This window comes from Mauremys reevesii, linkage group 1, assembly GCF_016161935.1.
Source record: "Mauremys reevesii isolate NIE-2019 linkage group 1, ASM1616193v1, whole genome shotgun sequence".
NCBI classification, from domain to species: Eukaryota; Metazoa; Chordata; order Testudines; family Geoemydidae; genus Mauremys; species Mauremys reevesii.
In genome coordinates, this window is record NC_052623.1 from 6,600,623 (window position 1) to 6,621,882 (window position 21,260).

At 52.1% G+C, this 21,260-nt stretch overlaps 2 protein-coding genes across 5 annotated transcripts; both read left to right on the plus strand.

The window, feature by feature from the left end:
- On the plus strand, window positions 1-951 carry LOC120374876 (olfactory receptor 52B2-like). Its single transcript, XM_039495266.1, has one exon. The coding sequence runs from the start codon at window positions 1-3 to the stop codon at window positions 949-951; it is 951 nt and encodes a 316-aa protein (XP_039351200.1).
- A 7,393-nt stretch (window positions 952-8,344) lies between these two features.
- Window positions 8,345-19,556, plus strand: LOC120395977 (zinc finger protein OZF-like). Of its 4 annotated transcripts, XM_039520819.1 has the most exons (6): window positions 8,345-8,433; window positions 9,526-9,642; window positions 10,084-10,236; window positions 11,551-11,624; window positions 14,079-14,180; window positions 16,996-19,556. In XM_039520819.1, exons 4-6 carry the CDS (start codon window positions 11,573-11,575, stop codon window positions 18,537-18,539), a joined length of 1,698 nt encoding a protein of 565 aa, XP_039376753.1. In that variant the 5' UTR covers window positions 8,345-8,433; window positions 9,526-9,642; window positions 10,084-10,236; window positions 11,551-11,572; the 3' UTR covers window positions 18,540-19,556. The 4 variants fall into 4 exon arrangements, with proteins under 4 accessions (XP_039376753.1, XP_039376781.1, XP_039376772.1 ...); XM_039520847.1 differs by lacking the exon at window positions 14,079-14,180; XM_039520829.1 differs by lacking the exon at window positions 9,526-9,642 and having other exon boundaries at window positions 8,377-8,433.
- The last annotated feature ends 1,704 nt before the right edge of the window (window positions 19,557-21,260 follow it).

Sequence of the window (21,260 nt, forward strand, 5' to 3'; positions counted from 1 at the left end):
ATGTCTGCTGACAACAGCACAAAATTCAGTCATCTCACATTCATCCTCCTCGGCATCCCGGGCCTGGAGGACTGGCACACCTGGATCGCCATCCCCTTCTGTTTGACGTACACTGTTGCTCTTTTAGGGAACTGTGTTCTAATATTCCTTATTGCAACAGAGCGCAGCCTCCAGGAACCCATGTATCTTTTCCTCTCCATGTTAGCAGTCAGCGATTTAGTATTATCCACTTCTACAGTGCCGAAAATGCTGGCCATCTTCTGGTTTAGGGCCAGGGAAATTGCTTTCGAGTCCTGCCTCACCCAGATGTTCTTTGTTCACTTTGGGTTTGTTGCCGAGTCGGCCATCCTGCTGGCCATGGCATTTGATCGGTACGTAGCCATTTGCGACCCCTTGAGATACACGACTATCCTCACCAATGCGAAGATTGGGAAAATAGCCACAGCCATAGTCATCAGAAGCTTTTGTATAATTGTCCCTGATGTCTTTCTGCTCAAATGGCTGCCCTTCTGCAGAAGCAACGTCCTACCACACTCATACTGCGAGCACATAGGGGTGGCCAGACTGGCCTGTGCAGACATAACTGTCAATATCTGGTATGGCTTTGCAGTACCGATTGTAACTGTTATACTAGACGTTGTATTTATTGGGGTGTCTTATGTGCTGATCCTCAAAGCTGTCTTCAGGCTCCCCACCAAAGATGCCCGGCTCAAGGCTTTTAGCACCTGTGGCTCCCACGTCTGTATCATCATCTTGTTTTATACCCCAGCATTTTTCACTCTCCTAACCCATCGCTTTGGCCATCATGTCCCCCGTCACATTCACATCCTGCTGGCCGATCTCTACGTGCTCATCCCCCCCGTGCTAAACCCCATTGTTTACGGGATGAAAACCAAGCAGATTCGGGTACAAGTGGGCTGCATGTTCTCGCAGAAGTGGAAATGGTGCTGAGTGCCCCCGCTGGGCTGCTAGCTGAGCAAGGAAACTTTCTAGTTTGGCTTCTTCCGCACTGCAAGGAGAGGGCCCCTTGGCACCCGGAAATGGAAATTAACACTTTAATTCTCTGTAGCAAAATAGACATCATCAGCTCCTGGGATTTTTCATTGCACACCCAGGGCCATGGCACTATGTCTGAAGAGAAGACTGAGGGGTGGCCTGATAAAAGTCTTCACATCTGTAAAGGGCTGTTATAAAGAGATTGGTGATCAATTGCTCTCCATGTCCACTGAAGGTAGGACAAGAAGCAATGGGCTGAATCTGAGTTTTAGGTTTCATATTATGAAAAACTTTCTAACTCTCTGGGTAGTTAAGCTCTGGAACAGTTACTAGGAAGGTTGTGGAATCCCCATCACTGGAGGTTTTGAAGTTTAGGCTGGACAAACACCTGTCAAGGATGGTCTAGGTTTACTTGTTCCTGCCTCACGAGGTCCCTTCCAGCCCTACATCTCTATGAAGTGGTGAGCACTGGTTTCTTGAGAGGGAAGTGCCTTTTTATATGGCTGGTCTCTCGGCACCCACAACAAACCCTTGTCCTTGCCTTGTCAGTAGGCCATACTTCGGCCTTCACCCGCCTAACCCCTTCTCCTGGGCTTGCCTTCCCCTCACAGTTCAAAGCTTGTGTGTTTGATTTGCTTATCCTTAGCCAGTGAACCCAGGGTGAGGTGGTGTAGGCTTGGAAGCTGGGGAGATGCCTTGCCAGCGTAGTCCGGTACTTCCAGCATAGTCTTGTACTTTGAAAAAGGAGGAGGCCTGTGCGGTTGGAGTTATGGGTTCAGAATTATATAGCGCAGGGTCGTCCCCAACCCCAGCACTCAACCAGCCCCTCAGTTAAATCCCCTAAAATAACCTAGGCTGACAGATACAGAGGACAATGGGTGGCAGCAAGGTATGAGTTCCTCAGCAGTGAGGGGGTTCACTGATGGCTCGCTCTTTGCTAACATTTGAGTCTGGATGAGATAGAGGCAGAGCAGGTCCCTGGGGCTCCCTGCTGGCTCTGAGCCCCCACTCTGGTATTCCCAGGGCAGCAGTATAAATATCCCGATGTCTCAGCCCCAGTCAATGTGAACAGGGCTGATCCTAGACCCAATGGCACCCCAGGCAAGGAGCATCTTTGGCACCCCCTCCGCATTTGTTAAACTTTTGAATACCTTATTTTCTATTGCATTTGTAGCTAATTTCACGACTTTGATGCACTATTTACATGCATGATTAAGACTATAAATTTGCACGTTAGGATCTGTACATCTGTATTTATTCAGGCCATATATAAACAAATAAAACATTTTTTAAATAGTGTTACAGTCAGTGGATACATCTACACTACCCGCCGGATCGGCAGGTAGTGATCGATCTATCGGGGATTGATTTTATCGTGTCTAGTGTAGACGTGATAAAATCGATCCCCGATCGCTCTGCCGTCGACTCTGGAACTCCACTGCAATGAGAGGCGGAAGCGGAGTCGATGAGGGAGCAACAGTGGTCGATTCGCCGCCATCCTCATGGCCAGGTAAATCGACCTAAGATACGCCGCTATTTGCATCGCTGAAGTTGCGTATCTTAGGTCGACCCCCCCAATGTAGACCTAGCCAGTGACAGCTGTAGAATGTCAACCCTTGTCCTTTCGTTCAAAAGGTCGCTTTTCTCACCTTTGCCCTCAGGAACTGAAGCACAGCGTCAGACAGATCCAATGACTGGCCAATGGCATTTTCAAGTTAAAAAATAATAGGCAATCTCATTAAATATGTTCTTTATTAAGCACTACTTACACGTTTCAAGTCTTAAAAAACACAGGTACACTTTCACAATTACACAATAAAATGAGGCTCACAATATCACAGCTGGACTCTGACTTCACTTTGTTTTTCTATCTCACTGACTGACTGGCCCAGCCCCGCCCCTTATCTCCCCACCAGGGCCTGGCGGACCACATTCTAGGGCGTTCCAGGAAAATGTATTTCTCAGAAAGTCTGGAAGGTTCCAAGAGATTCTAGAAAGATCTAGAACATTCTAGAAGGTTAGTGAAAAATGAATCCACATAGGGAATACTTGAAATATTTTACTTCACACATTCTATTTTCCCTTTTGTCGCTAACAACAAAAACAGCAGCCTGAGCTAGGTGTCCCTCAAGCCTGGCACCCCAGGCAGTCGCCTGGGTCGCCTGCCCCTAAATCTGGCCCTGAATGTGATCCTCACCCGGCTCACAGGCAGAGATTCCTCATCCCCAGCTGGGCAGGAGCCAAGGAAAGGAGGAATTTCTGGATTATGTGTCTGACTCTCAGACTTCCCAAGTGATCTCAGGCCAATAGTTTCAAGTCTGTCTCAGCCAGGAAAGGTGGTTTTGGGGGTGAAATCAAGCCAGCCCTGTGACACCCTGGGACCGTTGGGAAGTATGGGACCGGCAGCGAAGAGCTGCAGGCTTCTGGAGACAGACATCCAAAATTAGAGTGAGCCTTAACCGCTGAGCCTGTTTAGCCTTATGCGCTTTGGCGTTCAAACCCCAGGACTTGCTCAGGACTTTCCCAGCTTTGGATTCCATGTTTGCAGCTTGAACCTCTCAACAATGAGCCAAATCCAAATTCATCCACATCTAGGTTCAAAATTTAGGCTTAGAGCTGAAGTGTCATCTGTAGCCCCAACAATCAGTAAGCCACTTTCCAGTCTCGTTTACAGCTGTGTAAACCCAAAGTAATGACACTGATGTCTGGTGCGTGTGTGTGTGCGCACGCGCATCTCGTTACCTTGAGTGTGCAACCCTCTGATCATATCACCATTACCCTCATCTTCCCTCTCCCACCGTACTGCTGTTTGTTCATTGTGCTCCCTTGTGAGTCTCGTTTCAAACACAGCAGAACAAACGTGTGTCTCTATAATTACTGGTGACTCTTAGGAACACAGATATTGCCATCCTGGGATGGGTACGGCTAGTGCAGTCTGGTCTGACCGTGCTCCGGGGGTGAGATTCTGGCTCTGCTGAAGTGAACGGCAAAGCTCCTAGAGACTTCACCCGTGCCAGGATTTCATCCCAAGGTATGCTATAAATTCCAGCTCATTTTAACACTTTCACTGATGCTGTTTTGTCCATTTAGTTACCAGAAAGTAAACAGAAGTTCAAAGGCCAGCATGGCAGCTGTCAATCACAGACTCCAGTACTGGAACATTCACCCAGTTGGTGTCCCTGGCACGGGGGAGCTGCACGTCTGGATCTCCATCCCCCTCTGCTCCATGTACATTATTGCACTGCTGGGGAACTCTGTCCTATTATTTATCATAGCAGCAGAGCAAAGCTTCCATGAGCTCATGTGCCTTGGTTGATCTGCTATTATCTACCACCACCATCCCCAAGATGCTTGTATATTCTGGTTCAGGGCTGGGGAAATTTCCTTTGGCTCCTTACCAAGATGTTCTTTATTCATTTAATCTTTGTTGCAGAGTTCGCAATACTGCTGGTGATGGCGTTTGATCGGCGTTGCCATCTGCAACCCCTTGGGACATGCAGCTGTATTAACGCACTCGGCAATATGGAGAATAGAGCCAGCGGCTCTAATTAGAAGTCTCTATATAGTTCTCCCATTCATCTTGCTGCTTCGAAGGCTGCCACACCGCATTATCCATCACTCTTACTGTGAGCACATGGACGTAGGCAGCTTGGCCTGTGCCAGCATAAAAGCCAACCTTGTGTATGGCTTAACAGTTGCCTTGTTGTCAACAGGGCTAGATGTTGCATTTATCACTGTGTCTTATGCTCTGATCCTCAGGGCCATCTTCCAGCTGCCATCCACGGACGCCCGGCTCACGGCCCTCAGCACCTGCGGCTCCCACATCGGTTTCATGCTATTGTTCTACACACTGGCCTTTTTCTCATTTTTCACACACCGCTTTGGGGGCCACAATATCCTGGGTCACATTCACCTTTGATGGCTTGGCCAGTGTTTGGATCCAACCACTGCCACTCTCGGACGGCTGTCTTGCGGCTCACATGAAAACAAGTGGAGATCACAGTCCATTTTGTAGGGAACGGCGTCCATAGCACCAAATTGACCACTTCTCCGTCTCTATTTCCCAGTCTCTGCAGAGAGACCAAAGAGATTGGATCAGCCACGGGACGGGGTCTCTCCAGGTCCGGATTGTGGCACGTTGGCTGGTCAGCAAGACGGGAGCTTGCATGGGTGCTTCCTGTGCTCTACCTCTGAGCATAACTACAGAATAGGAGCTGCACCAGGCCTCTTTGCCTGGCCAAGGAAACCTCCCAGGCAATTCCCTGGAGCAATGAGCTGCCCCTTGGCATTGGGGTTCAGAGGTCAGAACTGCACAGTGACAGACGACTGGCCAGAGCCCCGCTGCTCGCCAAGACAAAGCAGTAAAGCACATTTCCCAGCAAAGCACATTTCCATTGCCAGCACATTTCCCGCTCCGTGCGCTTTTCAAGGGGAAGGAGCCGCCCGAGGGCTAGCACTGCTCCTGTCCCATCCCAGGAGTCTGTTTTTCATGTGGGCGCCCAGGTCACGTGTACTGAGACTGCCCTTACGTTTGCTACGGGCAGGCTTGGACAGCGGGAAGCTGGGCGTGCAGGCTGAGCCTGTCACAAGAAAACTGTTGGAAGGGACAGGCCTAGCTTGCTGCGGGAACAGCTGAACCCTTGTCAGGAACCATCTAGCAGGGGCCGGGGAATATCTAGGGGGAGTAGGGAGATGGCACTAGTGAGACCGTTACCGGATACCGTGTCCAGTTCTGCTGTCCACACTTCCAAAAAAGATGTTGAAAAACTGAAAACTGTTCAGAAAAGAGCTGCAAGAATAATTCAAGGTCTGAAAAACCTGCCATATAGCTACAGACTTAAGAAGCTCAATCTACGGAGTTGATCCAAGAGAAGTTTATGAGGTGACTTGATCATGGTCTGCAGGGAAGAGATTTCTGCCAGCAGAAGGCTCTTTAATCTAGCAGACACAGGCATAACTAGCCCAAATTTTAACAATGGGGGTAATGAACCATGGGAACAATTTACCAAGGGAGGCATTGGATTTTCCCTCCCCTGAAGTCTTTAAATCAAGACTGGATCCCTTTCTGAGAGATCTGCTCGGACTCAGAAGTTACAGACTAGATGCAGAACATCTCTGTCCTATGCTATGCCAGAGGCCATGGCAGATCATCATAATGGTCCCTGGCCCTCATTACCATAGTACCTGAGCTTCTTACACTCATGCACAGATTTTATCCTCTGGAGCACTGGGAGGCAGGGAAGTATATCACTTGAGAGGCTGCAGGGCAGGCAAGGGAAAGGCCAGAGTCGAGAGTCCAAGTGAGGCTGTTGCTTAGGTTACAGATTTGACATACGATCAGGTGTATCGCTAGGGGATGGGATAGGTCAGACCTGACCCCGCATCTAGGATCGAGCCAATCTCTGTTTGCAGCGTTGGTGTAGCCCGGTGCATCCCAACGTATTAGAGACAAGGCGGAGGAGGTGATATATTTTTATTGGAATAATTTATGCTGATGGAAGACACAAGCTTCCAAGCTACTCAGACCAGACTAAGAGCTCATTACAAAAGCTCTCCTGGAATTGACACCTCCTCATCTATTATCCGGAGTGGACTACATCCACCCTGAGCGAACTGGCCCCGTCAGCACTGGCTCTCCACTTGTGAGGTAACTCCCTTCTCTTCATGTGCCATTATATAATGCCTGCATCTGTAACTTTCACTCCGTGCATCTGAAGAAGTGGGTTTTACCCACGAAAGCTTATGCCCAAATAAATCTGTTAGTCTTTAAGGTGCCACCAGACTCCTTGTTGTTTTTGTGGATACAGACTAACCCGGCTGCCCCCTGATACTCGAAAGTGTGTCTCTTTCACCTACAGAGGATGGTAAATAAAAGATAATACCTCCCCCACCTTGTCTCTCTGCTATCCACTCTCTGGTATTTTGCAAGAGCATCCAATTTAAAGCCAAAGGTTAGAGAGCTAAATCCACAGTGATAAATGACCTGAGCGGTGCTGAGCATTTGCAGCTCCTCCTGAAGTAAACGGGGGCTCAGTGTCTCTGAAAATCAGGCTGCTCATTTAGGTGACTAAATACAAATGTTGGCGCCTAACTTTGGCCACTCAGCTTTGAGCACTTTGGGCTAAGTGATTTGTTGAAAGCCTCACAGTGAGTCAGTGTCAAAGGCTCTCCCCCAAAGTAGTGCTCCCCAGATCTGGTACCTAGAACGCGGTACTGTCAAGTCTCAAGGTATCTCACACCTCTTCCAAAGCCCCAGCTCCTGAAGTCATGTGCTAACACACAAATCTCAGCTTTCATTTGTTCTAAAGTAGGTTTGACGACGGAGGAAAAAACGTTTGAAATGTGAACCTGACTGTGATTTGGGGAGGGGTCTCCTCTGACTCATGGTTTTGAACAGCTGTGGCTGGTGATGCTAAGACCCAGCTCTGCATCCTCTGCTACCACAGGGGGGTTTGGTCTGAGGTTCTGTTTCAGGCCCATCTTTAATAATCGCCACCCACAAAGCAGAGGGGCTGGGTCTGCCCTCAATACCTCAAAGGAAAGAGACACCTAATGAACAGAGTGAACAACTCCAGATTCCGAGAGCTAGGAACTAACTCCGGATGTGCTTGGGCGGGTCACATAGTGAGGCTGTTTATAAAATGCCCCTCACTGTCGCATCTAGGCAGATAAGTGGGGAGGGCCAGAGTTATGTAAACCACCTTGAAAATAATGCTCTGCCCTTCTCCACCCAAGGCTGTCAGTCTAGAATATGAATACGGGTGAATTAAGACTCACAAACCCATTGCAATGTGGGCCTGAGCCTGATTATACAGATGGGAAACTGAGGCACAAAGCAGTTAGTCATCATCTTCAGAAGTCTTTGGGTCCTGGAGAACCTCAGAAAATTAAGTCATACAAGTCTCCAAATGGCCCCCCCACCCCAAATCTCAGGCAGCCAAAATTAACAGGAAATGCTGGGAAAATTGGTGTAATTGATGTGGTCACACAGCAAGGCTCTGGCAAAGATTAGAACAGAACCCAGGAGTCCAGGTTCCCAGCCTCCCCTGCCGCTCACTCTAACCTCTAGACGCCCTCCTCCCCTCCTGGAGCTGGGGGCAGAACCCAGGAGTCCGGGCTGTAACAGCCCTTCCCCCACCCCGCTAACCCCCCGAGTTGGGGGCAGAACCCAGGAGTGCGAGCTCCCAGCCCCCCAATCGCCCCCCGGGGGTCGGAACCCAGGAGTCCGAGCCCCCGGCCGGCGCCGCGCCCCGCCCGCTCCCCCAGCCTGCCCGGCGGGTGAGCGGGCGGAGGCAGCGAGCCGCGGCGGCCGCTCTCGCCAATACGAGCCCGGCCCGCCCCTGCGTCCTGCCCAGCGACTTCCTGCCGGGGCGGCGCCGGGCGGCCGGGAACCGAACCGCACCGCCGCGAGCCCGGGCCCGCCGAGCCCGGCTGCAGGTAACGCGCCCGCCCCGCCGCCGCAGCAGCAGCAGCCGCCAGCCCGGGGACCAGCCCGGCTCCGGTCTGCAGCGCGGCGGGCCGGGGACCCCACAGCGCTGCTGGGATCCACCCCAACACACACACACACACACAGAGCTGCTGGGATCCACCCCCCCAACACAGACACACACACACAGAGCTGCTGGGATCCACCCCCCCCAACACAGACACACACACACAGCTGCTGGGATCCACCCCCCCAACACACACACACACACACACCTGCTGGGATCCACCCCAACACACACACACACACAGAGCTGCTGGGATCCACCCCCAACACACACACACACACACAGCTGCTGGGGACCACCCCCCAACACACACACACACACACACACAGAGCTGTTGGGATCCACCCCCCCAACACACACACACACCCACAGCTGCTGGGATCCCCCCCCCAACACACACACACACAGAGCTACTGGGATCCACCCCTCAACACACACACATACACACACACCTGCTGGGATCCACCCCCACACACACACACACACAGAGCTGCTGGGATCCACCCCCAACACAGACACACACACAGCCAACACACACACACACAGTTGCTGGGATCCATTCCCCACAGAGCTGCTGGGAGCCCCCCAACACACAGACAGAGCTGCTGGGACCCCCGCAACACACACACACACACCCCTACCTGCTGGGATCCACCCCCCCCCCCAAACACACACACACAGAGCTACTGGGATCCACCCCTCCCCGGTATGGTGCTTTGCACCCCCAGCGGCGCTGCTCGCCCCCTTCGTGGGGGGGGGGCCCGCACTGCGGCAGTGCCTGGAGCAGAGGGGCCTTGGGCAAGGTCAGGGAGCGGCTCAGTGGCAGAGCCAGGGCTAGAACGAATTCTTAGCACTTGTCTACGTGGGGAAGTTTATTGCCCCAGCCAGGCTGGCATGGGTCCCCCCACCCCTGGGCGCCCCCAGGCTGCTGTGGGTTCCCCCCCCCGCCGCTGTCAGGCTGGTGTCGGTACTGATAGGTGAAGGAACTAGGGGTGCTCCTGCCCCCCTGGCTTACGGTGGTTTCCATCATATACAGGGTTTACAGTAAGTGGCCATCAGCACCTCTGCTATACAAATTGTTCCAGCACCCCTGTGGGCACCGCCGCGGGTACCCCCGGCACCGCCGCGGATATGCTGTGCTGTATGTAGCTAGGTTGGTGCAACTCCCCCCGCGGACACCTACCCCCCAGTAAGAATGGCTTTTTCTGACTGACTGCAGGCAAGTCTCATCTTACGCGGGGGTTCCCTTCCGTGGCTAGCGCGTAAAGCGAAAACCACGTATAGCGAAACACTCCTTGAGTTGAATGGCGGGCGGAATCGCCTGCACTACAGATGCAGTTTTTATATTGGTATTTTTCTTTTTTTTCCTGTTTTTGCCCACCGGGCAAAGCTGAATTCGTGCATGTTAAATGTGCCGAAGATGCGACTTGCCTGTACAGTGTGGTTGTAGCCCTGTGGGTCTCAGGATATTAGAGAGCCCAGGCGGGCGAGGTGGTATAGGCTAGACACTAAACGTCATAGCCTGGACATAGACACTGGGTTTATGGCTTATTACAACAATCTGTAGCCCCCTCTTTTTGTCCTATCACTGCAGGGGTTTTAATGGGCCCTTACAGCACATGCTAACAACTGCATCCTCCCCACCTTGCATGAGGCCGGGATGCTGGCAGCCCCCAGAAGAGCTCTGTATTACCTCCCCCGCCTTGTGGGTCCGATTTAGCGTCTGTCGCCTGCAAAGTGCCCTAAGGTAACGGGGGAAGGGCTCTTATTTTGGGGGGTAAGAATGTCCATGGGGGGCAGCAAAGTGCCCTACAGCCTAGTTCTTAGCCCATGGGGCTGCCTGCTGGGCAGGAAAGCTTAGAGCAGCTTGACCCCTGGGACACGTGTAAGAGGAGGAAGCTCTCATTCAGCCTGTGACAGGGGCCAAGTAAAAGCCCTCCCACTTCCTGGGCCCCAAGGAGGGGGCAAGGCCTGGTCTCCCCCCACACATCAGGCCCCTTTTTAGGCCTGGGAGATTAGCAAGCCCCCTCCTGCACTGGCTCCGCAGCATGGTAACCCTTCCTGCCCCCTAGACATAGGGGGAACAATGGGCTTTGAGCTACAAGGGCCGAAGACCAACTCAGCTGCCCAGAGACTCCTGTGGGACCCAGCTGATCTGCTCCTTTGACCCCCGCCCTGTACAGTGCAAGCCAGCGGACTGCCCCAAAGTAATGCCCAGAGCTGTTTTTTTCCAGAAAAACGGTTCCTCGGGCGCAGGGGTTGGTTGCTAGCGGGAGGCATGGGAGTGTGTCACTTGGATCCAGGCCTCTCCTGCCCGTGCAGAGAGCGTTTGGAGTGCACGGTGCTGAGCCCGTCACACGCTTTGCCTTTCAGGTGCACGCCTTGCTTCCTGGCGTCCCCGCAGCTTGTCCCTCCGGGGAGGTGCTGGGAGATGGCTGGCGGTGCGGTCTGGAGTCGTGCCTAAAGGAGAGTTCAGGGAGGCTGGTTTCTGTTGAGTGAGGGTCCCGTTCGGCCCGTTCAGTGGGCTCCGGGTAGTCTGTGTAATGCCCAGGCTGGCTTCCGCGTTCGGGGGTCCCCAAATGGTACAGACTCCTAGTGGATTCATGGCTTTACAGAGAGAATGACAAGACCACTCACCTTCCTCCTGGCACGCTGGCTGGCTGTGGAGTCAGAGCCTCTGGCTGCTGGGCCGCCGGCCGGGTAGTGACTGGTCAGCGGGTATATGGAAGGAACTGGCAGCTCCCAGCCCAGGTCCTAGTGTCCCATGAGTAGTAGCCCCTGCAGTTAGCTCTAACTACCCACCTCAGCAGCCTGAGAGGAGAAACGGACTGGCCCTTGCACCAGGGACCCCCCCTTGCCCCATTTCCTCTGCTCCCACTGCCTAAGGCTGGGCACGTGTGGCTGCCACTGCCCTTGCTGAGCCGCCGTGCGAGCAGATGGCGCAGCGGTTGGAAATGTGCATGGTTCTGCTGAGACGGGCGAATCGTTACGTTAGAACGCGGCGCATCGCTCTGCCACGCTCGGGGTTTGTGCCGCTTCTAATCCCTGCCTCTTTCTCCAGGGTGAAAGGCTGAGCAGGAGTCATGGATTCTCAGGACGCGGAAGGGGAGGAAACGCCGGTCAGCGCCTGTTCCGGTGAGCAATGGGATTTCAGACTGCTGGGGAAGGAATGGAAATTATGCTGGTTTGACCTGATTTGTTCTTGACAAATCCATGCCGACTATTCCTTATAAGAACAGCCACACTGGGTCAGACCAAAGGTCCATCCAGCCCAGTATCCTGTCTGCCATCAGTGCCCAGTGCCAGGTGCCCCAAAGGGAATGAACAGTGCCAGGTGCCCCAAAGGTTATCATTAAGTGATCCCTGCCCTGTCACCCAATCCCAGCTTCTGGCAAACAGAGGCCAGGGAAACCATCCCTGCCCATTCTGGCTAATAGCCATTGGTGGACCGATCCTCCATGAATCTATCTAGCTCTCTTTTGAACCCTGTTATACTATTGGCCTTCACAACACTCCTCTGGCAAGGAGTTCTACAGGTTGACAGTGCGTTGCGTGAAAAAATACATTCTGTTTGTTTTAAACCTGCTACCTATTAATTTCATTTGGTGGCCCCTGTGATGTGCAATCTATATGGTTTTATAAAAATATGGTAATGAGTGAATATAATGTAACTGGAATATGCTTCATGAAAAAGATCTCTTGTAAGGTATCATTACAAAGCTTATAATCTACTGAGTGTGGTCATCCTATTCGTATAAATGTATCACTCTTGTATCTGGGACTAGAAGTATGAAATATAACTCTGAGGGCCTATTGTAATTATACAAAGTGTGGGCCATTAATGATGATTTGGAATCTTGATGACTCCCATTAACCAGGGCAATTGACTGGATGGCTCTGGTTGCAGGCAGGCCTTCCTGTGAGTCAGGCTGGGAGGAATGAAGGCTTGAAGTGATCATGTCACCTGAACTGGAATCCATCTTTAACCTGGTGTCTTTCCATTGAGAAGGAGGGGGTGGGAACCCAGAGAGGGACAAAAGGATTCCCGCCTTATGCAAAAGATATATAAAGGGGTGGAACAGAACAGGGAGGAGAGGAGCCATCATGAGAAATTCCCTAGCTACCACCTGAGCTGGAACAAGAGCTGTACCAGGGGAAAGAATTGTGCCCAGGCCTGGAAGGTGTCCAGTCTGAGGAAAAAAACTTACTGAAGTATCTCTGAGGGTGAGATGATCTGTATTCAGTTTGACTAGACATAGATTTGCGTGTTTTATTTTATTTTGCTTGGTGACTTACTTTGTTCTGTCTGTTACTAATTGGAACCACTTAAATCCTACTTCCTGTATTTAATAAAATCACTTTTTACTTATTAATTAACTGAGAGTCTGTATTATTACCTGGGGGTAGCAAACAGCTGTGCATCTCTCTCTATCAGTGTTATAGAGGGTGAAGAGTTTGAGTTTACCCTGCATAAGCTTTATACAGGGTAAAACAGATTTATTTGGGTTTAGATCCTGCTAAAGAAAGACAAGCACAAGCACTGCAGCTTGAGCTGCAGTGCTGCAGCTTTGGGGCAGGGGGTTGGCCTGGGTCTGTGTGTCTGGAGCAGACAGGAGTGCTGTGTCTGGCAGACAGGTGCTGTGCTGGAGTCCTGGGCTGGCAGGGCAAGCAGGAAAGTAGTCTGCACATGTGGGTGCAGCCCCCAGGATTCCTCCCCACCCACAGCTATTTGTTCTGTATTATTGTAGAATATAAATACTTTTCTTACATACTTTCTCTATGCCACTCATGATTTTATAGACCTCTATCATATTCCCCCTTAGTCACCTATTTTCCAAGCTGGACAGTCCCTTATTAATCCCTCCTCATATGGAAGCCGTTCCATACCCCTAACAATTTTTGTTGCCCTTTTCTGAACCTTTTCCAATTCCAATCTATCTTTTTTTGAGATGGGGCGACCACATCTGCATGCAGTATTCAAGATGTGGGTGTATCATGGATTTATATAGAGGCAACATTATATTTTCTGTTTTATTATCTACCCCTTCCCTAATGATTCCCCAACCTTCTGTTCACTTTTTTGACTGCCGCTGCACATTGAGTGGATGATTTCAGAGAACTATCGACAATGACTCCACGATCTCTGTCTTGAGTGGTAACAGCTAATTTAGACCCCATCACTGTATATGTATAGTGGGGATTATGTTTTCCAATGATCCTCCAGGTGCCTACAAATTGATTGTTTAATCATTTGCTTCATTATCTTTCCAGGTATTAAAATTAGACTGACTGGTCTATAATTCCTGTGACCTCTTGTTCCTCTTTTTAAAGATAGGTAGTGTTGGCCCTTCTCCAGTCTTCTAGGACCTCTTCTGTCCTCCATGGGTTCTCAGAGATCATGGCTAATGGCTCCAAGATTGCTTCAGCTAGTGCCGCAAGTGCTCTAGGATGAATTTCAGCACCTGAATACATCAAACTTATTTAAATAATCTTTAACCTGCATTTTGAGAACATGGAACTGGCAGCTTTTGAGAATTCAGGGAAAAGATGGATGTGATGGCAAAACTTTTTCTGCTCTCCTTTGCTCAGGATATCCTGCTCCCCGACTGGACATCTCAATAAAAGTTGAAAGGGAGGATGAGCCCCAGTTCACAGGTGCCCCGGACTTCACTGAGGGAGTGGTCCCCCAGGGTGAGTGATTCCATTGTAAAGGGACTGGCAGCTTGCTGGAAAACATCCCTCTCTTTACGCATTGCACTATTCATTAATAATCACATGCAAACACTTAGTGCTGCTTGGCAGAGGCAGAAACATTTGTGAAAATTTCCCTGGATGTTTTTGCATTGAAATATTCCGACCGCTCTGTAAAACTGGTCAAAACACAATTTGCCGTCTGGGGGGGGGGAAATCCTCCAATATTTGCAAAACATTTTTCATCTAAAAATTTCAACCAGCTCTTCATACAGTCCGGAACAAACAGAGGACAAACTGGGACCAGTTTTCCCTCTGAATGGCTGGAGCTGTTCTGACTGTGAAAATGCTCGGAGAAGTGGGTGAAAGTGAATTGCTTTGTAGGAATTTCATGGAGCACCAATCCGGTTTCCTTCTCGCTTCTGAACTCCTCTCTTCCAAAGAGGATGTTTGGGGGCGGGAGGTGGTTGCTTTTTAGGATCCTTGGTCCTGCTAGTGAAGGCAGGGGCTGGACTCAATGACCTTTCAAGGTCCCTTCCAGTTTTAGGAGATAAATATAAATAATAATTGTAGATATACCTATTTTTTATTTATTTATTTATTAGGATGCACCCCACAAAGTGGAGGAGTCTCAAAAAACGTCCTCTTCCCCAGCCCTTCACACTCCTGGGCATAATTTTAGGAGGAAGAGGTGGTCATAGAATCATAGAATATCAGGGTTGGAAGGGACCTCAGGAGGTCATCTAGTCCAACCCCCTGCTCAAAGCAGGACCAAACCCAACTAAATCATCCCAGCCAGGGCTTTGTCAAGCCTGACCTTAAAAATCTCTAAGGAAGGAGATTCCACTACCTCCCTAGGTAACCCATTCCAGTTCTTCACCACCCTACTAGTGAAAAAGTTTTTCCTAATATCCAGCCTAAACCTCCCCCTCTGCAACTTGAGACCATTACTCCTTGTTCTGTCATCTTCTACCACTGAGAACAGTCTAGATCCATCCTCTTTGGAACCCCCTTTCAGGTAGTTGAAAGAAGCTATCAAATCCCCCCTCATTCTTCTCTTCTGCAGACTAAACAATCCCAGTTCCCTCAGCCTCTCCTCATAAGTCATGTGCTCCAGCCCCCTAATCATTTTTGTTGCCCTCCGCTGGACTCTCTCCAATTTATCCACATCCTTCTTGTAGTGTGGGGCCCAAAACTGGACACAGTACTCCAAATGAGGCCTCACCAGTGCTGAGTAGAGGGGAATGATCACATCCCTCGATCTGCTGGAAATGCCCCTACTTATACATACAATAGAACCCCCATTTTGTGAACACTGATCATGTGAATGGCTGGTTATATGAGCCAGTTTTCTGCCGCCAAATGTGACTTAGTCCTGCCATGAGTGCAGGAGACTGGACTAGACGACTTCTCAAGTACCTTCAACTCCTGTGATTCTATTAAAAAGGAGATCTTGGAGTCATTGTGTATATTTCTGTGGAAACAATGTGCAGCGGCAGTCAAGAAAGCTAACAATGTTAGGAACTGTTAGGAAAAGAATAGATAAGACAGAAGATATCAATGTCACTATATAAATCCACACCTTGAATACTGTGTATAGTTCTGGTCGACCCATCTCAAAAAAGATATATTGGAATTGGAAAAAGTACAGAGAAGGGCGAGAGAAATGATTAGGGGTATGGAACAGCTTCCGTATGAGGAAAAATTAGAAAGACTGGGACAGTTCAGCTAAGAAAAGTGATGACTAAGCAGGAATATGATAGAGGTCTAGAACATCGTGAGTGCTGTGGAGAAAGTGAATCCAGAAGTGTTATTTACCCCTTCACATAACACAAGAACAGGGGTCACCCAATGAAATTAATAGGCAGCAGGTTTAAAACAAACAGGAGGAAATTTCTTCACACCGCACACAGTCAGCCAACTCATTGCCAGGGGATGTTGTGAAGGCCAAAAGTATAACTGGGTTCAAAAAAGGATTACATAAGTTCATGGAGGACAGGTCCATCCATGGCTATTAGCCAAGATGGTCAGGACACAACCCCACGCTCTGGGTGTCCCTAAACCTCTGACTGCCAGAAGCTGGGACTGGATGACGGGGAGGTGGGGTGGGGTGGTTCACTCAATAATTTCCCAGTTCTGGTCATTCCCTTCGAACCACCTGACACTAGCCCCTGTCAGAAGGCAGGATACTGAGCTGGATGGTCCATTGCTTTGACCCAGTGTGGCTGGTCTCATGTTCTCATGACTAGAAGGATTCTGCAGGCTTGTTCGCACCTGGGGAACATCGCTGCTTTCAGAGGAGCTGCACAGATGCAACTTGGGGTAGCAGCTGGCCCCACAAGTGGCGCTTTGCTGGCATCTCTGTGGAAGATGCCCAGACCAGAAGAGAATCCCTCTCTTCCCTCCAGCAGAGGCAGCGGGCCTGATTCTGACACCACTGTAGCTCCGTTCGCTTCCCTGGAGTTATTCCTGGTGCCAAGTGAGAATTGGGCCTGAACTGCCAGGGCCTTGCACTTTGCATGGTCACGCACACCTGTGCAAACTCCCTCTGAATGGCAGCCTCTTCCATGCCCTCTGCAGAGATTCCCTGGCTACGCAAGGGGCACGACGGGGAGAACTGAGACCTGAGTCCCCGCACCAGATAACGGGGGAAAGCAGTAAAAACGCACCCTAGCAGAGCTGTGTGAGGAGATGGCTGTTTACACAGACCCTCTGGTAACTGCACTCCAGTGGGCAGTGGCTTGGCCTGGTGCCGTTCCCTGCCTTAGCAGCCACTAACAGTATCTCTGGCTTCTCTTTCCTCTGCTCTGCACAGGTGACTGGGCTGCGAAAGCCGTTAAGGAAGAAGGGCCAGGAGAGGACCATACCAAAGAGCAGGAGGCCCCCTGCGTGCTGGCAGGGAAGCCCTACAAGAGCCCTCTGAGCCCCGGGAGCCAGCCAGGGAGCGGGCGGGACGCTCCCACTGAGTGTACCAGGGCCCCTGGCAAGCACAGCGCCAGGGCCTCCCAGCCGAGGAGTCCCACGGGGGAGCTGGCATTGGCCTGCGGCGACTGTGGGTGGCGGTTTGGAGACGTGGCGTCGCTGGGCGAGCACGAGCAAAGCCACGCGGCGGAGCGCACCTTCATCTGCACCGACTGCGGCAAGAACTTCGGGCGGCACGCCACCCTGGTGGAGCACCAGCGCGGCCACACGGCGGAGAGCGTCTTCATCTGCACCGACTGCAGCAAGAGCTTCACCCACAAGGCGGCGCTCACCGTGCACCAGCGCACCCACATCCGCCAGCGCCCCTACCGCGGCGCCCAGTGTGACGGTGCCTACGGCTCCCACGCCGAGCTGGCCGCCCACCAGCAGGCCCACGCTGGGCCAACCGTGGCCTCGGAGGAAGGTGCTCAGCCGGCCGCGCCCCTGCGGGCCCCCGAGGCTGAGAAGCCCTTTCCCTGCATTGACTGCGGCGACAGCTTCCGCTCGCACCCCGCCCTGCTGAGCCACCAGCGCATCCACGCCGAGGAGCGGCCCTACAAGTGCACCAAGTGCGGCAAGAGCTTCTGCTTCCACGCCGAGCTGGCGTCGCACCAGCTGTGCCACCCCAAGGAGCGCTGGTTCCTGTGCGGCACCTGCGAGCGGCGCTTCAGCTCCAAGACCGACCTGATCCTGCATGAGCGCACCCACCCCGAGTCCAAATGGTGTCTGTGCGCAGACTGCGGCAAGATCTTCGCCTGCCAGGCTGACCTCAGCCGGCACCAGGCCACCCACGCCGCCAAGGTGCACGCCTGCCCCGAGTGCAGCAAGGCCTTCAGCTCCCTGACCGACCTCATCATGCACCAGCGCTCGCACGCCGAGAGGCTCGTCTCCTGCAACAAGTGCGGCAAGAGCTTTGGCTCCCGTACCGACCTCCTGATTCACCAGCGCATGCACGGCGACAGCCAGTCCTTCACCTGCACCCAGTGCGGCCAGGCCTTCGGCTCCCGCACCGACCTCATCACGCACCAGCGCTCGCACGCCGAGAGGCTCGTCTACTGCAACAAGTGTGGCAAGAGCTTCAGCGCCCGCACCGACCTCCTGATTCACCAGCGCGTGCACGGTGAGAGCCGGTCCTTCACCTGCACCCAGTGCGGCAAGGCCTTCAGCTCCCGCACCGACCTCATCATGCACCAGCGCAGCCACCGCGACCGCCAGTCCTACTCGTGTGCCGAGTGCGGCCGCGTCTACAGCAACCAGTCCTACCTGGTGGCCCACCAGCGCATCCACACCGGGGAGAAGCCGTACAAGTGTGCCGAGTGCGGGCGCAGCTTCAGCCACAAGTACCACCTGGGCAGGCACCAGCGGACACACGCAGGGGGTACCCCGCCCGTGTACTGAGCCCCAGGGCCTGTGCACGGGGAGCGGACGGGGTGGAGGGAAGGGGAGTTGCACAGCATTGCAAGGGAGGCTGCACGTTGCCCCAGTGGCAGGTGAAACACCTATGACAGACAGCCGGGTGCGGTGCTGATGCAAGTCAACACTAAGGGGGAGAGACTTCTCAGACGTGAAACTGCTGACCATCCCCGCGCCTCTCCCTCTGCAAGAAGTTCAGTGTTACCTGAAATTTCCTTGCGGGGAGGGAAATCTCACCCCGGAGTGAGATCTGCGTCCTGACAGGTTATCACGAGCAAGACAGAATCGGACTAAGAGCTAGAGAGAACTCCGTATGCTACGGAGCCATAGGAAGTTGGGCAAATGCTGTTACACTAAGTGTGGTGGGGGTCAAGGGGCAAAAAACGGACTCAAGCTGGTTCTTGTTACCCTTCAGCAGCGAGATTTCTATTTGGTGTCCCCTTTTCGCCCTCCCCTGCCCATGAGGAATTAAACATACGGAAAGCCACTGCCATGACTAGACTCACCAGATTCATGCACATGCTACGTGAAGGGTGTAACTAAGCCCATACCCAGAACTGAGACCATGGTAGGGTGAGGTCCTTTACCTTAGCAGTTCAGTTCCACAAAACTGCTGCAAAGTCATCCCCGGCCCTAATGTTTAGGGGACCAAAACAAGTAACAATGGCCCTGAGCCAGCTGGTTTGAGGCCCTTCCCCCCCTGAAGGAACGAGGAGCTGAGTTAGCTACGGACAATGGGCTATATCCTCAGCTGGTGTCAATGGTACAGCTCCACTGAAGCCAAGAGAGCTGGGCCAGCACCCAGCAGCCAAATGTCTGGCCCTGAGTTAAGGGGGATGTGCTGTATTCCAGTGTCTAGGGAAAGCAATGCACAACCACGTGTGGGTGCTGTCATAGAATCTCAGGGTTGGGAGGGACCTCAGGAGGTCATCTAGTCCAACCCCCTGCTCAAAGCAGGACTAACCCCAACTAAATCATCCCAGCCAGGGCTTTGTCAAGCCAGACCTTAAAAACCTCTAAGGAAGGAGATTCCACCACCTCCCTAGGGAACCCATTCCAGTGCTTCACCACCCTCCTAGTGAAATAGTGTTTCCTAATTTCCAGCCTAGACCTCCCCACTGCAACTTGAGACCATTGCTCCTTGTTCTGTCATCTGCCACCACTGAGAACAGTCTAGATCCATCCTCTTTGGAGCCCCCCTTCAGGTAGTTGAAGGCTGCTATCAAATCCCCCCCACCCACTCTTCTGCAGACTAAACAAGCCTAGTTCCCTCAGCCTTTCCTCATAAGTCACGTGACCCAGCCCCCTAATAATTTTCATTGCCCTCCGCTGGACTCTCTCCATTTTGTCCACATCCCTTCTGTAGTGGGGGTGGGGGGGCAAACCTTGCCTCTCCAGTGTTGAATAGAGGGGAATAGTTACTTCCTTGATCTGCTGGCAATGCTCCTATGAATGCAGCCCAATATGCCATTAGCCGCTGCCTTTAAGGTGAGGGGCGGCCCCTAGGAACCAGCCAATGAAAGCAAAGCGAGATCAGCCCGGGAAGCCGGCCACCAGCCCATGACATGGAGGTGATGCAGCCGCCCTCATCTCAGACACACGTTTGGTCTATAGAGACAAGCAAGCCCAGCAGGCCCTTCTCCAGCTTGATGTGAGTGCAAAGGGCTAAACAAAGTGTTGCATGCTGGGACCTCTCTCCATGGGCTGAACCCTTCCATAGGCACGATGAGGCTGGCTGTGGGCTGCATCGTAGAACTCTGTAGCTGGGTACTTGGCTGCATTTTGGCCACCCCTTTCCACTGAAATCCAGTGGGCTGAATTGGGTGGAAATATGCCTTAGTTTAGCACGTTGGGAAGGAACCATAATGATGCTTAATATGAGGGGAGAGTGCTGCAGAGTTTGGCTCTAATTACAGAGTTGCTGCTTCCACGCAGGAGAGGTCCTGCCTGCAGTGGGGTGGGGTGGAGGGGAGGGGACTCTCTCTCCATGTGTCCCATGATAAAGGCCCAGCTGTTCGTTTAATTCTGAGCATTAAAACATCAGAGATGACCAGTTCAATGAAGTCAGAGTTCCCATCCGCTGCACGCACTCTGTGTTCTCCTCAGTCTGCCAAGAGCTGAGATCACTGAACTCCAGGCTGTTGTGCACACCTGGTCTAAACCACATGTTTTGGAGGGAAATTGCTTTGTAAATATGTGATCCTAGCAGAGAGTTCCAGCTCTTCTCGGTCACAGAATTCTGTCTCTGAAGCACTTTGGATTCTCCATGGCGCCCAACAGACATGGCACTTGCTCTTGTTTCATTTCTAAATGTATTTCCTGCCCCAGGGGTGTCCTGCCTTAGCTCAGAGGCCAGTTCAGCGCACTAGCTGTGCCTTCGGGGTGGAGAGCTTCCTTCGGAGGGTTTGGCCCTGGTAGACAGAGGACGAAGACGGGTGAGAGGGGATGCGTATTTTATTCACAAGCATTTTAAAGGAACAAAATTTAAACTGTCGTGGTTCAATAGTACACACAAGTTCGGTGTCCAATACGTCCTGTAAGAATGATCTGTGTGCGTGTGCTTAAACGTGTCACCTGGGGAGAGTTGGGCCAAAATCCCCCGCTTTGCAACTGTAGAGGAAATTCCCTGGAAAGCAAAACTTGGTGCCCAGTGGCCTGGTTCGAAGTGTCCCCTTGGTGTTCAAACTTCCATGCTCGGTTTCAACC